At 39.5% G+C, this 18,883-nt stretch overlaps 1 protein-coding gene across 1 annotated transcript in view; it reads left to right on the top strand.

Annotated features, from left to right (window-relative positions):
• The first annotated feature begins 1,650 nt into the window (after positions 1-1,650).
• SEL1L (SEL1L adaptor subunit of SYVN1 ubiquitin ligase) overlaps positions 1,651-18,883 on the top strand; it is a 50,949-nt gene continuing 33,716 nt past the window's right edge. The window contains exons 1-3 of the mRNA XM_010955848.3: positions 1,651-1,850; positions 7,023-7,060; positions 7,911-8,142. Of these exons, the coding sequence (XP_010954150.1) occupies positions 1,781-1,850; positions 7,023-7,060; positions 7,911-8,142 (340 nt within the window). The 5' untranslated portion in view covers positions 1,651-1,780. The remainder of the gene's footprint in view (positions 1,851-7,022; positions 7,061-7,910; positions 8,143-18,883) is intronic.

An 18,883-nucleotide genomic window follows, 5' to 3' on the forward strand; every position in this document is an offset into this window, starting at 1 on the left:
TCCCAATACTTCCCCAAGAGAGTAGAACTGTCAGCACTAATTCCTATTTTGTCAGTAAAAGTGCTAACATTTTTCATTCTATGACAGAAGCAGCCATCAAAAAATTTTGAACAAGAATATAAAAGTGGTGTTTAAGGAAAATTAATTTGGACCTGGTATGTGGTTTAGGTTAGAGTGAAGAGAGAATGGCTTTGGTGAACATGGCTAGAAATCAGAGGCATCAGGCAGGTAAGGGAAAATGAGGGCCAGTAGGGTAGTATTCAGTGAGAAAGAGAAAAATGATCACATACTATACCAGACTTTATGACTTAAAATCAGAGGAACTCTGAAGAAACATTGTTAGTGACAGAAATAGAGATGCATGCCATAGAGGTAGCAGTAGAAAAGAAAACTCTTTTCCGTGGGACAATATTTTTCCTTCATCCCTGCCAGTGCGAACATTGAACAGTAGGTAGTTTTTTAATTCTCTTCTTGGAAGAGAGGATTCTCTATCAAAGAAGATGGAAGACAAGTGCCCAGAGTATCAAGATATGTGGCCAGTGTGGACTTCTCCAAAACACGGAACTCAGATTGTCTGGGTTCCAGACCTAAGAGCTGACTGTGGGTGGACAATAGGGAAAGCAGAATAACACAGTTTGATGAAGGGGCAGGAGTACCAAGCCACTGCCAAGCTACCTAGTGAGAGCATGCCTAGTGGGAGTTGATACTTAATACAAAAGACTATTTCTGCTTCTGCAGTGCAATCACTGTTACCTTTATCTCCAAATACATCAATCTGGACTCCTGAACCTAGTCAGCGTAAGACCAGGGCAGTCAATGAAGAAGGGAACACTGTAACTTACAAAAGGAGAGGCATGAGGACAAGTGTTCGAAAGGGTTTTGCAAAGGCTGTTGGCCCCCTTTTCCAGATAATTATTGCCTCGTGGCCCTCGTAAAAATGAATACTAGCTTGACATGATCTGTACTGAGTGGGGTTTATTTTGTTTTGCTTTGTAGAGGAAAAGAGGATGGGTAGTGAGTTCCACACTGATTTCTGTATATACAGTACTGTTTCGTTTAAGTTTAAAAAAAAAAAACTCGAATCTAGTCTAGCTGTTGTATTTTTCCTCAGTGCTGATATCATGTCTAATTCAAATTTTCTAAATAAAACAAAGAGGAAGGGGAGCTTAACACACTACAAACGGTTAACCTTATAAAGTGTGTTTATTAATACTTATTTGGCTCCAAAAAAAAGTCTATGAGTTCATGGCCTTGAGTTGGTGTCCAGTCCAGATGTTAGCTAAGTTCCCTTAATTTCAACAGCCACCTGCACTTTTAAATATTGCCCCAGGATGGACTACGTTTCCCAAGAGTGAACACTGAGAAAGGCCCATGAAGCGCATTGTGGGAATTGTAGTCTGGATGACGACTTTCTCCCAACTCGGCCTCATGCTCTGATTCCGGGATGGGTAAACCCAGGATCTACCAATTAGAGGGGGCCATGTCGGTGAGGCCGTGGTCCAACCGGAAAAGCCGGTGTGAGAAGCTCGCATAATAATTGGCCAATGCTTGACCCCGGGGGCGGGGCAATAAGGTGGGCGGGAAGGCCGCGGCGATTGGGTGAGGAGCCCGGGGCGGCGGGCGGGGATTGGCTGCGCGCTAGGGCAGGGAGGCCTGGGAAGAGGCGGAGGAAGGCGACCAGAGCAGGAAGAACAGCGGCGAGGCGGCGGCGGCGGCTGAGTCGGTGGCGGCAGAGGCGAAAGCGACAGCTCCAGGGGGTGGCAGCGGCCCTGAGAGCAGGATGCGGGTCTGGGTCGGGCTGACGCTGCTGCTTTGTGCGGTGCTTCTGGGCTCTGCCTCGGCGTCCTCGGGTCAGTATCCGCCCCCTCGGACTGGAGGCCAGAAGCCACCGCCCCCCGGCCTCCATCCCGGGGCAGGGCCATGGGAACTCCAGCTGGGGACTCCACTCTCTGGTCATACCTCGCACTGGCCTGTCACTCACTGTCATTTCTTGGGCTTCAATTGGCCTGGGCCAGATTAGATGTTTAGGGGAGCAAGAGAGGGGAGGAAAAGAAGGGGCGGTCACCCTGCCCACACCTCTTCTCACTTGACAAACTTTATGTGACTCCTCACGAATCTGAAATTGACTCCATGGGTGTGAATCCCGACAGCTGGCTTAGACCCACAGTGACACAGGAGCCCTACCGGAGCTTCCACGACTCTCATGTAGGTTATGTGCTGCATCGGTTTTGAAACTCTGGATTTGGGATTTGTAAGTTAAATTAATTGGCACACTTGGAGCTGTCATTGGGCAGAGCCAGGTCCATCCCCCAGGATGTTGACAGTGGTTTGGTGGGTTTACTGAGATGGTCCTCATCTTTTTGTCTATTTAAAAATGAAGACTTTTGCTGTAATTGAGCCCTTGTAAAGAAATATCCCTGAGAAAGTGGTTTTTACCTCTGTCACAGTGTTTCTGAGTTACCTCATGTTTGCTGATAGTAACTTTATGATTTTTGAAAAAATCTTGGTCCTTATAAATGTGAAGTGGATAACAACTAGTTTTAACTTTTTATATACATATAGAAATTCATATGCTTTTGAATTGACTTTTCAATTAGCTGATTTATACTCTGGTTCTGAAAATTATTTTTTCTCATTTTAATAGTTTAATCTGCCTACGTCTGAAAATGCGTATTTTGAGGGTGTTGGTAAAGAAACAATTAATATGATAAAGCTTTTGAATCTTAATCAGTTTCAGTTAACAAAACAGCTGTTCTGTAGCTTTAAATTTTTTCTGGAACAAGGCAGGGTATAAATGTCAACTCTTTTTTTTTTTCCAACAGAAAATTTCCCAGATGGTTATTTGAATCCTCAAATTATCTGTCCTAGTTGTAAGTCAATGCCATAACGTCATTCTGCTTCTAAAATAAGAGGTCTAAACCTAAAATTCTACCCATAATGTGGTTTAACATACCATTTCAAAAGCAACAAGCATATGCCAGTTACTTTACTGCCAACACCATGCTTTGAGGTCTTCCCCCCTCCTTTCAGTGTTAATTTGTGTTCATGACCAAATCTTTAAAACTCAGTGCTACTCCTGAAGCACTGCTAGCAGGTATTTGATCAAAGGAAGTATGAGATGAAACCGTTGAGTGTAATGGGTAGCATACTTGATGGACCAAGAACCACTTGCATCAGAATTTCTCTTAAGGGTTTGTTAAAAATGCAGTTTTAGGTCTGGAACAGGTTGAGGCATCTGTAGTTTAGCAAGTTTCACAAGTGATACTTCACACTAAAGTGTAAAAACTACTAGTTAAAGAACACGATATATATCCCTCTGAATTCAGTTTGCAGAACTTAAAGAAAATTAAAGCATACAAACGTTTTCCTTCCTCTTCCTTTGACTAGATTTCATACATTAAAAGCTTGTCCATGGAGATGATCCTTGAAGAAGTTTTTTGATCAACAGTTGGGATTCTCAGTATATTATAGTAGAAGACTGCTAATGCTGATGTGTTAAATTTTCAGGTTGTGTTGATGCAAGCAGAGGGCTAGGTTCACAAAACATCTGCTCTGATTTCCATCATAATTAAATTGCCGAAACATTTCTCTGGTAGAGGCAAGATTCTTACTTAACCAGAGCTAAAACAATATAGGTGTGCATGCTGGCCAGTAATAGAGGTACTGCTATTCTCATTTGAAGTACAAATATCATAAAACACTTATATGAGATAAAGTTTTATAAATTGGTACATGGATTTTCAGTTGACTTTATTATTCACCAACTTAATTATTTATACAGGATGTCAACCTCATTTTTAGTTTGGATTTAAAGATTTGCTCCTATTTAAAGATCAAGTTTTGGGTCAGAGTTTTGTATTGACTTACTGTTTGAGTGTTGGTCGTTTCCCAGAGCAAGTTGCATTTACTACCAGGTAGAATATGATCAGCTTGCAAAGGGAATCTTTATCCTATCATTGTCAGTAGGTATTACCTGATACCTTGTTTTACAGGCATGTAAAAATGTACTATTTTATTAGAAATGTTTTCTTTTCTCTCTGAATGAATAAGTTTAAAGGAAGAGATTAAAAAGATGTTTCCCCTTCATTTTCTGGAGGTAATAATGAAAAAATGCTGAAACTTTTCTCAGAAATATTACATGTTTTCTTATTTTTGACAGGTTGTGGCTTCCTGGTTAAAATGATTTACTTTTTTTTTTTTTTTCTTTATCCCAAACACTATTACAGGGCCTTTTAAATTAGGTCCACTGCTGAGTATTTCAGGTCACAGTTATATTAACACCATGTATTCAAAGAGTAGATCTCGGATTGCAGAGGATGTTTAATTTCACTCTTCCTTTGTTCCTTAAAACTTTATTGTGAGTCAACAGAGCGGGTGGTATTATTCCCTTTTGACATATTGAGAAAAAGGAGGCAGAGCAGGCTTGCCATGTTGAACCACGTGTGTAACTGCAAATATGTAAGGAAGCCAGGTTTTGAGCCTAGCTCTCCAGGCCTTGGATTTGGAGTAATTAGGATTCAGCAGTGTCCTAGGGTCCACACAGATTCAGTGGCAAAGCCGAACACAGCGTGTCTGGTCTCTTTTCACTAAACTTTTAAGACTTCTTGTGTTTGAAGATAAATCAGTTAATATACATGACAGTGAATTTGTAATGATCACTTTTCCCTGAAAGACTATCCCTGGTACTTTGCAGTTTTGCTAGCTGATATGATAAAAATGAAAATTGGTCTGTTTCAAAGGAAGGTGTTTGATTACCAGAGTAATGTAAACCATGATTATTTCGGGGATGATGCTGTTGAGTTGAGAAGTCTGTAACTCTTCACTGAATCCTTTTGCATTTTTCTTGTTGCTTGATGTATGTGTTCTGATAAAAAGCATTACTGTATTCTTTTTGTTTATGCATGAATTCAGTCTTTTTAATCTTTATCTGATGACCTATCAGAAGTTTCTAGGTTATAAGAAACTTCTTTAAAGTTTTATGTGAATGGATATATCAGTTTGAAAGAGAAAATAGTTTATGCTTTAAGATTACCATCTGAAGTAGGCTTTCCCAGTTTAGCAAATGAGAAAGAATTTTCTTGTTTACCAGTAACCTTAGTATATATTCTAGTTTGTGAAGAGAGAAAGAAAAGAGGAGCATGATGCAATTCATATGAAATAACCCTGAAGTCACAAGCTCCCATGTCTCTGGGAGTTTAAAAGCACAGTCTACTGCTCTAATGCCTGACAGCTTGTACTGTCTCAAACGTCCATGTCTTAGAATTTATTTATAGGCATCTGTATTATTTATGTGTTAGGTACAAATGTGACCTGTTGTGAAACAGGGTACTAAATTGAATGATCAGTGATTTAAGAGTTCCAGCTAATCTAAAGTTTCAGTATTTTTGGATGTACCCTATGCATTTCACATTTACTGTCTGCTCTTGATACATTTACTAGTTAATGTTTGCAACTAATTAAATACATTCACACATATAACTTTGGTATATGATAGAGATGAATTTTTTTTCCTTTATCCAAAGATTTGCTGAGAATGGACCTTGAACCATATGTTAGAATTTGGGCTTTGGGTAATACTTGTGAAGAAGTTAGCATGAAGGATGATTGTCCATTCATTGACATCACTATCTAAATATTGTAGGCATTATGGGAATAATACATTTTATACCCCTCTCCTCCCACCCACCATCTGAAAGGTAATCTAAAAGTAGTGAATGTGAGAAGGGAGGGTATAGCTCAGTGGTAAAGTGCATCCTTAGCATGCATGAGGTCCTGAGTTCAATCCCCAGTGCCTCCATTAAAATAAATTAAAAAATAAAAGTAGTGAATGTAAAAGTAGCTATAATTTTTCTTTGGATTTACAGCACTTTCATATATGACAGAACCTCACTAGCAGACTGGTTTTTGCAAATATTCAAAAGAAACAGATGTATTTGGCATATAATGAGTTGGTCATACTTCTTAAAGTAAACTAAGTACTTTGATAATACAATCTCCAAAACATGTTTTTGTTATACCTTAGAGAGTTACCAATAATATTTAGGATATAATCATATGAAGTAAAGATAAATGGTAACCATAACACCAAATTTTCTAGTAAAAAAAAATGACATGGTCTTATAGTGTTTTGTGTACTGGTTAATTTCCTCATACAATTTATGGAACAGGCAATACTGACATTCATTCCTAGATAAAATCAGGTAATTTTAAGAGTAAGAAGGAAACTTAGAGATCATCTGGCAGTTTTTGTTTTTTTTTTAACTGGCCGGGACTACAAAGATCAAATATTTGTGGATGGCTGTTGGGTTGAATAATGGAAGGAGACTTAATGCAATCAGACAAAGCCAGAACAGCTGATACGAATTTGGAAGAAAAATGTAACTTGTGGCTGGATTTATTGTTTATTTAATATAACCTGTTGATTTCTTAATAAATAGATTTCATGTAAGTGAGTACATGGTTATATCTTCAGTAAAGTTGAACACAAATCCTAAATATCTTTGGTAACTCTGCTGTCAAATAATAATAATTCTTAATGTCCAATTTTAGTAGTCTTAAGCAATAATATGCTAATTATCACTAAAATAAGCTAGAGTAACTCCAGATTCTGAACAAAGGAAAAGAATGGGTGGAATCCTGAACCACAAAACCAGAGCTCTATTTTTGTAAGTTCAGTAACTCACTCTGAGTAGTGCTATGTACAGAAGAACTGGATGGCATCTGAAGAAATGTCTGGTTTTGGTTTTGGGGGTGGTGTTCTTGGTCATCCTACCTGTGTAACAGATGAAGCTAATGTCTTTCCTAGAGAAAGTGGAAAAAAATACTACCCCCAGCACCTTTTTTTTCCTTTCCCTTGATCTTTTCTAAATAGTTGTTGAATACAACCAATTTTTAGATAATTCTAGATTTATTTATCCAGTGTCTGATTGTTATTTGTTGTTCTTATCAAATGCTTTCTTTTAACAATACCTGTGATTTCCAAACAAGAAAAATTACTCAATAGCCTTACATTTTCTTTACAGATGAGGAAGGTGGCCAAGAAGAATCCTTAGATTCCAAGGTGTGTACTCAAATTTGCATTGACCAGTGTTTGATATCCAATTTAAAAGCATGAATTATGTATTTTAGAAGGGATATGGAATCTGCATCTTTTGAGCAACAGAATTGGATTTTAAAAAAAAAAGAGAGAGAAAGACAGCTGGTATCAATGTTAGTTCTAGTTCTTCTGGGGGAAAAAAAAATCACTGACCTATAGGAGAGAGAATAATATTTCTGTTAAGAGTATTGGTTATTAGGTTTGATTTCAGTTTAAATGTGCTCTGTATATGTGTGTGTGTTGAAGAGCCTTAAGGCAGTTATATTTTTACCACCTAGTGAGAGATTGATTTTCTTTTTTTTTCTTTAGTTTTTAAATTTGAAGATTTAATCTCTGCCATTTGTCTCCACTTATATCAGTTTTTTAAAAATATATATATATGTATTTTGAGTTACTGCACTTGAATTGATTGATTGAATGAATAAGATGGATTATTACATACTCAAGACCAATCAGTTATGATCCTTGATCTCTAGACTAGAAAGAAGGTAAAAAAGAAGCAGGAAGTTACAGTACAGGGCTACCATTCAGGGAAGTGTAAGATAAATTGGGAGCAAGTAGGGGAAGGCCCTAACCTAGACTTCAGGAATTACAGAAGGCTTCCTGGGGCAGGAGGTAACATCTAAGTTGAAATCTTAAGAAAGAGCCAGGGTTAGACATGTGATGAAGGCAGTGATGGGCACACACCAGAGTCTACAGAGGCGAGTGAGGATGACACACTCTAGGAGCTGAAGTAGATACATCTGGATTAGGTCAGATTAGGTTGGAGGGAGGCTCGTTACTATTGGAAACTAAAAATACTTTATATTCTCAGACTTCTTTGCCGTCAGATGAGTCAGTAAAGGACCATAGCCCAGCAGGCAGAGTAGTCGCTGGCCAGATATTTCTTGATTCAGAAGAATCAGAATTGGAATCACCTATTCAAGAAGAGGAAGACGGCCTCAAGAGCCAAGAAGGGGAAAGTGTCACAGAAGAAATCAGCTTTCTAGACTCTCCAAATCCAGAAAACAAGGACTATGAAGACCCAACGAAAGTACGGAAACCAGGTAGTCTGGACGTTTCGATTGCTTTTGCCTGATTTAGGAAGGAGACAACTGAAATTTTAAAGCAGGTGTAGAAGGTGCACAAATCTTATTTTACTGACTACTTACTGCATGTAATATATAGAGTGTAGTTTTACAGGATTTTCTAGATTTTAAGATATAAAAGTTATTCACTTAACAGATTTGACCCAAGTCATATAAGCTGAATTTGATAGTCAAAATTGCTTTTGTGTTGTATTAATATTCTAACATTCCTTTTTGGACTCCAGTATGTAACAGTCTGTCAGGGTGGTGCACAAAATAGAAGCTGAGACAGTAAGTGTTGTGTAACACACTGCTTTGGTTACTTTCAGAATTGTGTTAGGATTTTTACTACAATAACCTTTTCAATCATCCTAGGTAATCTGAGTTAGGTGTTTATCCCTCTCCAATTGAAGCTTACTTAAAAACTTTAATCCTCTTCAAGAACTTTCTTGACACAGTCTATTTTTAAATTTACAACTTGATCTTTCTCGCAATAGACTGTGCTTAAATACTTACCCTTTTAAAAATTATTAATGTGTCCACTCTGCCCTGTCCCACCACCCTTCTGTCATTTAGTTTATTATTTCAAAGATCACTGCCATACCCCCTTTCTCTGTTATTAGCCAATCTCAAGAATTGATCCAGATTTTACCTTTTAAAAATATATTTTTATTATAAATATTTTATACTAGAGAGTAGGAAACCATTTTTTAAAATTAAAAGTACCTTAATCCCATCAACTAGAAATAACAGCTGTTAACATCATGGAGGATACTCTTTCAGGCTTTTTTCTAGATATATAGAAGACTAAATTGGTTCAAAATGTTTATAAACTATTTTACAGCCTGCGTTTTGCACTTAACAGGTGAACATTTTCCCCTATCATTTAATATTTTTTTACAATTTGATGGTTAATGGCTGTAAAGAAATTTACATGTAAATATACCTTAACAATTTTTTTTCCCCTGGGAGGTCATTTTTAATGCATCTTTGTGCAAATCTATGAAAATTTTCTGAGAATTCTTGAAAGGAAATTTGCTGGACTAAATATAAAATTTTAAAGGACAATTGATACATATTGCTAAATTGTTCTTCAGAAAAGTAAATCTGATTAGTTCCTTTGAAACTACTCCTTTTCCTCTACCTCAGCCAAGTATGTGTTACAATTTAAAAATGTTTGCCCAATATTACTATTTTATCCACTCCTTTTTTTTTTTCATTCTGGAGATTTCCAAACACGCACAAAAGTAGAGGATGTAATGACCCCCATGTACCCACCATCACCCAGCTTCAACAGCCACCTATACTCTGGTTCTTGTTTCATCTCTACCACTCCACACACATTTACTCCTATTTTTTTTCTTGGAATATTTTACAGCAAATTCCACATTGTTTTACCTGTGTACATATCTCTAAAAGTAAGAATTTTTTTTCAACTAAACAAAAAATACAACAGTATTGTAACACCCACAAAATTAGCTATTATTCCTTTATTGCCCAATACCCAGACTCTGCTCAGTTTTCCCAGTTGTTTTAAATGGCTATTTGGAATTGGTTTGTTTCAGTCTGTATCCACACTAAGATCTTAGGCTTTTAATCTGTAACAATTCTCCCCCCCTTGTTTTTAAGTGTCATTTTATTTGTTAAACAAAGAATGTCCTTTGTGCTATACGATTTCCCACATTCTAGAGCTAGCTGGTCATATCCTTGTAATCGAGCTGGTTCCACTATCTGCTGTCTAGTCTGTGAACTGGAAGTCAGCTCCGGAGGCTTGGGTAGATTTAGTTCTATATTGTATTGAGTGTATTCGTAGACAGTGTTGTATACTTCCCGCTGCACTACCTGGGAAGTATATGGTATCTGATGGTGCCACCTCTCGTGGTAGATCAGTGAAGTTGAGTGGTGTCAGCCTGATCCAGCCATTCGAAAGTTCCTCATTGACCTTTCACCTAGAGGTTTTGGAAACCATTTCGTTTGTTTTCTGGATCCATTAATTCAGTAGAAGTTGCAAAGTGATGACTTTCTAACATTATTCCTTCTGCATTTGTTACCTGGGGATTCATTTACAAAGAAGAACTTTGCCTCATTAACTATTTGGTTACCTGGAAATATAGTCCATACAGAGGATAAGTGCTTGACTCTTTCCCTTGAAATATTTTCAAATAATAATTTGGTGCCCTAGCAACCTCCAAAGGAGATCAGTGATTATGTTTCTGTTTTTGTTTGTTTTGCTTTGCTTTGCTTTTGAGCATCATTACAAATCCGTGGGTTTTATACATCTATGTCTTACTCCTTTGCAATCATTCTTTTTATTGCTCACGTTATTCCATTTTTGTCTACTGAGAGTCCCTTTAGGTTCATTCCTTTGTATAATCATAGGACTAATCATAGGATAACTTTTAAACTTTTTTCAGGGAGGATGAGATGTCCCAAATTCATCTTACACATTTCCTGACCCAAAAATGAATCTCAGCCATTTCTCCAAGAAACCCAGATTCCTTTTAGTGGGAAATTGTATTTAGATACTACAATGTAGACACCAGGGTTATGCATTGCAACTGAGTTGTCATTATTTGTAGACCTTTTTGGTGGCTATGGTTAGGAAATGTAACATTCATATTGATTATTCCAGTTCAAATTAAATATTACAGGTGAGATTATACAAACGGTCAGATTGACAGATTGGACTCACAAGAATGAGAGATCTTACCCATTATCAAACTTGACTAATATTTTCAAAGATATGATTATCACAAGACACAAGTCACAGCTCTGTGACTGCCAGAGCTGCTTCCCGGTCCTGTCTTGTCTCAACTGGGATGCACTCTGGCCCAGATTTTAACATATGAGGATACATATGAAGTGTCACTTCCACAAAAGGGAGCTATTTCAGTTATGAAACATCTCCAGTTTATTCCCTGATAACTGCATGTCTTGTGTGATATTTTCTAAGAGATCATACCTGATAAATAATTAAACCTTAGGTTTATGTACACTAAGCAGTCTAGATGAACCAGGTCCATCCTGCTAAAGCAGTCCCCAAGTAAAGACTCTCCAGGTGGTAGATACCGTGAGTGTGTTTGCAAGAGGCCTCTTGTTAGCATGTTTCTCAGATGATTTGATCATGTCACCGTTCTGTCTCTCTGTTTCTTGGACAGTAAAAGGAGAGAATGGTCTCTGCTTGTCCTTTCTATATGTTGGGGGTTTTGCTTCTTTTATGTTTGTGTCTCCTTGCCCTGATGCTGAAAATTATGGTACCTAATAATATGAATGTTATATTGTTTTAATCAAACAAACAAAAAAAATAAGGTATACATAGTTTCAAAATAACAATGGCAACCTTACCACTAAACAACAGGACAACTGAATGCAGTTTAAGATTTCTTTGTGGTTCTTTTTGTTCATAGTATATATTTTAGTGATTTATAATAATGTGCTTTAAGATCACTTCAGCAATTCTCTGTGTGGTCATATCAACCACTTTAGAAACATTTAGATTCTCTTGTTTTAGTTTTTCTTGTTTTTTTTCTTTTCATTTAAAGTTGTTTTTAATGTATTATTAATACATGAAAAAGCTTAGTACATGCATGTAAGTTGTACATGCATGACTTTGTGTATGCGCAGTCCCCACTGCATCAGAACTGGGGCATACCAGTTCTCCCCACCGCTGGGAATACCTTCCTCACCCCCTTGCCCAATCTATCCATCACATTTCTACTCATCCTTAAAGATAAACTTAAGTTTCCCTTTTCTGAAGCAGTTCCTGACCCACCCAAGGGCAGTTAAGAGTCTCTTGTACATAAGGACATCCTATTTGGTGTCCCTGTTTTCACCCTTTCCCCTGATGCCAGTTATCTGACAGTGGCCAGACTGATCCTCCTTCCTGTTCAGAAGCCTCCAGTGGCTTCCTGTCCTGTTCAGAATAAAATCCAAACAAGGCTTTATGTGAGCAAGCCCCTCTCTATCTGACCTCCTCTCTGTCATGACTCCAGCCCCACTGCCTTCTGCTGTTTGTTGGACATTTCACACTTATTCCCAGCTGTGTCAAGGATCCCCAAGACTGTACCCTCGAGATCCATGATTCTCTGGAAAGACTCACAGGACCCAGCACATAGTCATGTTTACAGCCATGATTTATTACAGCAAAAGAATACAAAGCAAAATCAGCAAAGGGAAAGGTGCATGGGGTGAAGTCTGGCAGAGGCCAGATGCAAGCTTCCAGGGGTCGTCTCCCAGGGCAGCCACAGGGAAAGTGTTTCATTTCCCCAGCAACAAATTGTGACAGTGTGTGTGAAATGTTGTCTGCCAGGGAAACTTGTTAGAGACCTAATACCTGGAGTTTTTATGGGGGCTAGTCATGTGCCAAAATTGCAGGCTCCCAGAAGGAAAGCAGGTGTTCGGCATAAACCGTATCGTTTGTACAATCGGGATGAGTCACTCGTAACAGGATAGTGGGAACCCTTCCAAATTTTAAGTTCCCAGACACAAGCCAAGGGCCAACCTTGGAAGGAGGCCTTTTTAAGGACAGACGTTTAGGCCTGTTAGGTTCACTCTTCTCTACATGGCATACTCCCTTGGTCATTGGCCAGATTGTTTTTATACTAAAAGTATTACCGATAAGACCCAGATAGATAGCAGAGTTAGAGTAACCTGCAGTTATGCTCTTCATGTGTCTTAACCACAGAACAAATCCCATTAATTAGAAAGGTCTATCTTAAAAAGTAGGTAGCCTAAAGTTTCTGTATTAACCACTGTTACCTGGCCCTAAGCATCAGTTCAGGCCCAGTACAAGTCTGGCCAGTAAGTTCAAGCTGACTTGAAAGCCTTTCAGGGCTGAGGCAGTGTGGTGATAATCGGGGTGCACACGCAGAAGTACAGTCCGAGAAGGAATTATCGGGGATTCCCAGAGGACCCCTAGAAACAGAATGTACAATCGCTAGGGCACCCCCAGCAAAGCATGAATTAGTTGGGAAGTATGATGTGGTTTTCCACCATGGGCGTCTTTTCCTACAGCTCCCAGCCCAATTCAAATAATTTAGGTCAGTCCTTGGTTTCAGAGGGACTACCAGTCAGTTCAGTTTCGTTGTCCTTGACAACAGTTCATCCACTCATGAATGTGGTCAGCATCTGGAGGTTTTCTGTGTGGAAGGCTCGGTCTTCTCCTGCTGCCCCACAGTCAGCCTTGCCAGGGGTGATCGTAGACCATAGGCTCAGCAGTCTGAATTCAAAGCACTGTCAACAGCTTGGAAAGGTGCACGGAGAGTTTTCCTTCAGGAAGAGGAGAAGCTTCCAGACATAGTTTCAAAAAACGAAGATCGTAATGCCCTCTCCCCTCCCTTGTGCCTCTCCAGGTGCAGGGGTTTTGGTTTATTTTCCTTGATTGTTGCAAAATCTGTGTTTCCATTCAACAGTCATAATTTTGTATTTTTTCAGTCATCCCCTGCTCTCATCCAGACCCTTTGTCTTGAGCAATTGTGTGAAAGAGGTGCAAAACATCTTCATAGGAAAACACCATTACACAGCTGAACCTGAAAAACATCGTATTCACAGGTCGGTCAGGACAAAACTCCAGAATTTCCAAAAAATTTCAGGATGGTTTTACATAACCTCCCATCCCTTTCACCCTGATCTCTTATCCAGTGGACAGCCTAGAGAAGATCAACCCCTTTCTGAAGACAGCTCATCAGTTGGACTAAGGTGTGTGCAGCAGGAGAGAGGCGAGGAAAGCAGAGGCAGGTATCAGTTCATTGTTGCAAACGGCAGCTCCTCCAGAGACCCAGGCACAGGGAGTCGACCCCAGTAAGACATGTCCTAGAGGGGATGGGGAGCTGGCCCAGCCTGTCCGGGAGGAAATCAGAGGTCTCAGTTGCTATGATGTACCCTCTCCCCAGTTGCAGCTTTCAATGATAGTCTCAAGTGAAGAATTGTGGTCAGTCTCTGTATCAGAACTCTGCAGGCAGTCAGCCGCTTTTTGCAGATGGTCCCATCAAGGAACATCCTACAGGCATTTGTAGGGGACCCAAACAGTCCTGCCAGGCAGCTGTGACTTACTCACAGGGTGAGCCCCACAGAGAGGTGGCTTCACGTACAGAGGTCAGAGTGTGAGTTATGTTTACAAGCCTATGCCTGCTTTCAGTTCTGCACAGCTCCCACTGAGGCTGGAAGCCTATACTGGATGGCATCAGGCTTTAGCTTAGAATAAAGTCTAAGCAATTAGGATCTGTGAATTCAGAAGTTTAGAAAAGCCAGAGGTTTTTCTTCAGCAGTGAAGCCTAGATGCTGGAGGCCAGAAAGTCCAAGTGGCAGACGAGACTTTCCTATGACTGGTTTTGTCAGTCTTCGAGTCTAAAATCAACCCGCTCACAGACCTGCACCTCAGTCTTTAAGGGACAGACCTCTGCTTCCACAAGCTCTCATTAGCCAACTAAAACCTGCTTTTTAAAACTCTAAAAGTGTATCTCCATCTGTAGATCACCTCTCTTTCTCATTGTCTCCCTTTTTCCAGAGGCTCCAGTAAGCAAAAATCCTTATCTTCCATAGCAGAGCTCATCAGTTACAGTCTTGTTCTGTTTCCAGTACTCAAAGAGTTTAAATTCCATCCCGCCCACTGGCAACAAAAAGCAAGGAAGTTGTGTCCCACTGACACATTTCCTTTTTTGCAGCTTCCCCTGATCAGGATGATTCCTCTGGCATGTATGGAATTACAAGCATTTAACATTTTATATTCATTTTTACCGTACATCCGGATGTCACAGCCACACAATATGAAGTCACTAAAGAAATTTTCTTTTTTTTTTTTTCTTCTCATTGCAAATATACTTAAACTCCTAGCAATAAATTCAGTGTTTGCAGTGTTAACATTAGAGCCACCAGGGAAGAGCCAGGCTGGAATGCAGAGGAGGGAGGAGTGGGGGAGGTACTATAGCAGCAGCTAGGCTGAAAAAAAAAAACTGTGTTACCGCCCCCCCCCTTTTCTTTTCCTTTCTGGATTATCTAAAATTTTGCTCCAGCCCTGGGACCTGGTTTAAACCCCACCCCTACCCCACTTGAAGAAGAGAGCAATGCAAACAACAGGTTTGGCCTATTCACCTTTGGGAATTTGGGGGCCCTTTCCTCTCCCATCTGGAGGAGAAAGCAAGACCCAAAGGCATCATGCTAGCCAGCATGGCCAAAAGCATGTGGGGGATCCAGCAAGCCTTCTCTCCAGGAGCTGGATGTATTATTTTCAGATTCCACAGGTAACTTTCACTTCTCACAGCAGAGAGCAGCTCAGCCGCCACTGCATACCGTGCATAACTCCACAATCATCTGGGCAGCAAAGATACGTCATACCTGGCCCCCTAACCATCCTCTCCCAAAATTTCACCATCTTTCAGCGAGTCAGGGTTATTCTAAGGAATCCCACTTCTGATCCAAGTGATGTTGGAAGTCCCTAAGACCATCCCTGGGCTCAGTGCTTTGCTGGGAAGACTCAGCATATGGTTGTACTCACAGCTATGATTTATTATAGCGAAGGGATACAAAGCAAAATCAGCATGGAGTGGGTCTGCAGGAAATAAGGTGCAAATTTCCCAAAAGTCCTCTCGCAGTGGAGTCATACAGGTCACACTTAATTCCCCTAGCATAAGTGATAGCACATAGGAAATGCTATCTTAAAAGAAAGCTCATTAGCGACCCAGTGCCTGGAGCTTTTTGTGGAGACTAGTCATGTCATCACTCTCTGCCTGGCATCTCCCAAAATTGCAGACTCCCAGAAGGAAAACAGATGTTGAGCATAAACCACATTGTCTGTACAAGCAGTTTAGGCCCAGTGAGTCACTAGAATTAGGGTGGCTTGAACTCTCCCCAAGTCAGAGTTCCCAGATGCCAGCCAAGGGCCGACCTTTCAAAGGATAATAGTCATGTCTGTTGCCCCAACTATTTTCTGCGTATCATCTCAGTAAACTAATTTGTTGAAAATGAATGAATAAAAGGCCACCAAGAGGGGAATGATTACACTATGGTATTCCTGACTATAGGATACTCATAGTCACTTTAAAAGGAACAAGTTTTGTTGCAAATAACAGAAAAATCCATCAAACAGTGTGGCAGGAGCAGAGGTTCATTTGGCTCATGTACCAGAGCTCCATAGATAATGTGGTTCAGGACCTGTGCCATCAAGGACTCCAGCTCCTTTCTCTCCTGTTCATTCTCCTTAGTAAGCTGGCTTCATCATCATGTTTGTCCCAGGTGGTCACACATGGTAGCTACACCTCCAGGTCCTAGGTCCTTGGGAGGAAGCAGTGCCTGCATCAGAGGAGCAGGAGCCTCCTGCAGAAGTCAGGAGTAGAACTGCCAAAACTACCACTTGACCATCCCTAGCTCTACAGAAGGTGAGGAAAGGATTAAAGAATTGATAGCCAATCTGCACTGATTGCCACCTGGAGGGATGTCAGTGTTAAATGAAAATGTCACATTGTAAATAATCCACTTAGTAGGATCCTATACTTCAGGGTTCTCCAGAGAAATAGAGCCGAAGACCATCTATTGGCAGAATTCCCGCTTGCTTGGGGGAGGTTAGTCTTTGTTCTGTTAGGCCTTCAACTGATTGAATGAGGCCCACCCATAGGTGGAGGCTAATATGCTTTACTCAGAGTCCATCGATTTAAATGTTAATCTCATCCAAAAAAACACCATCACAGAAGCATCCAAAATAGTGTCTAACCAAACATCTGGACACTATGGCCCAGCCAAGTTTATACGCAGAATTAACCATCAAGATCCCTTATGTGAAAGAGCCATTTTTCCCCCATATGTTTGCACACGGAAAAAAAGATGTATTCTTTTCCAGTAACAGTCATTACCTCTGGAGAAAAAGAGAATTTTCAGTGGTAGCTAATGATGACTGATTTTTCATTCATTTTTTTATACTTTCCCAGTGCTTGGATTATCTTTTCTGCAATAAACACACTATCCTAACAGTCTTAAAAAAGAAGAAGAAAAATTAAATCAAATAACCAGCATCTTGCTCTGTTTCGAATGGCACAAAAGAAACTGAGTTTAAACTCACTAAACATGCTTAAAATTGGGTTCTGAAGTAAGAAAGTTGGTTGAGTAATAGGATGGCATTTTGGTTCATCGTCACATGCATGAGGGTGGCAGGGAATAAACAAACTGAGTTTAATCTTCAGACTAAGAAGATAGGTGGTTAAGGCACCATAGGCCTTGGCCTTCTGATTTGAAGGAGAAGATTTCTTTTGTTATTGTTATTTCTTTTCTTTTCTTTTGTTGTAAAGAAGGATACTCCTTTAGGAGAACATCCTTGTGGAGAAGCGCTTTACCAGGGCTTTTGAAACTTGAAGAACTCGTTTAAAGCCATTATCAAAAGTCACTGTTCTTAAATAGCAGTTTCCCTGAGCAGTTTTCACTCTGTATGGCTTTTCACAGTGCCTGACACCTAAGTGTTGTGAAGCTTGTCGCTTTCTTCTGGGCACATGGGCCAGTGCTTGCTTCTGTTTCTACTTTTAAATGATTAGTTATTTCTCTCAGAACTGAGTTTGTATGAACTCTTATCTTAAGGTTTTGTTCCTTCTCCATAGGACTGCCTTTTGTTTTTCTTCTGCAAAATACATCTTGATCCTTAAAGCAGTACCTTCCTTAATATGGTCCGTGTGTCTGTCTGTCCTTCCTTCGTTAACATATGTAATTTCTCAGCTGTACTTAGTATTTCTCAACCTTGGGTAAAAGCATTCTTCTTGTAGCAAATTATGTAAAATTGGTGTTTTCACTTGGAGAATACTATACCATATTTCTCAACTGATGGTAAATACGTCTTTATTTGACCTACAGCATTTAGTTTATCTCAAACATGGTTTGCTTTAAATCATCTGTATTTGTGTTTCGTTTCCAGTACTATAGGGATTTGTTGGTTAGTTGGTTGATTGAGTTTTTATCTTCACGTTTGCTGAAATTACTGAACACTGTATAACAGTTGTCTTGGGGTTGATGCCTTTTTAACATTAGATAATTGTGTTTCAACTATTTTTGACCACAGATGTATTTGACTAAAATGCTACTTGCTGCTGTATGTTTGGAAATACAAGATTGCTTTAAACAAGCAGCATGATTAAATAATCTTCTTATTAACAGAATACCCATCTAAACTTACAGATACAATTATCAGTCTTAAATAGCAGTGTAAAAGCTCTTAAAACAAGAAATTTGCAAAGCTAAATTCCCTACTTCTGTCTGTATGGATCAAGAAGTTGATGTTTTTGTTTTTCTTTTGTTCTGATTTTACAATTAAAAATAAGAAAAGATGTGAGTATTCGTATTCCAGGACATTTAATTCAGTACCTGTTGAACATTCTAGCCACATTTATGTTGTTTTCTCAACTGAAGGAAAACACACAACATAAAAATTGCAAGTTATGTTTTATTTGGAGACCTTACTGAGAATTATACTCCAGAGATAGCTCACAGAAGCTGTTCCAAAGAGGTGAGGGAGGAGACAAAATATATATGAATTTTTTCTGGGGGGGAAAAAAAAGCTTGTAGTCAAACATCAGAAGATTGCTGCTAATCACAAAAAGACAGACATCTCAAGTTAATAATTGTAGTGCTTTTCTATGTTTGGGAAGATGCAAGAGTCTGGGCTCATTAAAATTGTTATTCCTTAGATGTACATCTTAACTATCTAAGGCCAGTATCCTGGTTTTCTCCATCCTGAATTCCCCTCCGG

The sequence above is a fragment of the Camelus bactrianus genome, chromosome 6, assembly GCF_048773025.1.
Source record: "Camelus bactrianus isolate YW-2024 breed Bactrian camel chromosome 6, ASM4877302v1, whole genome shotgun sequence".
Taxonomy (NCBI): domain Eukaryota; kingdom Metazoa; phylum Chordata; class Mammalia; order Artiodactyla; family Camelidae; genus Camelus; species Camelus bactrianus.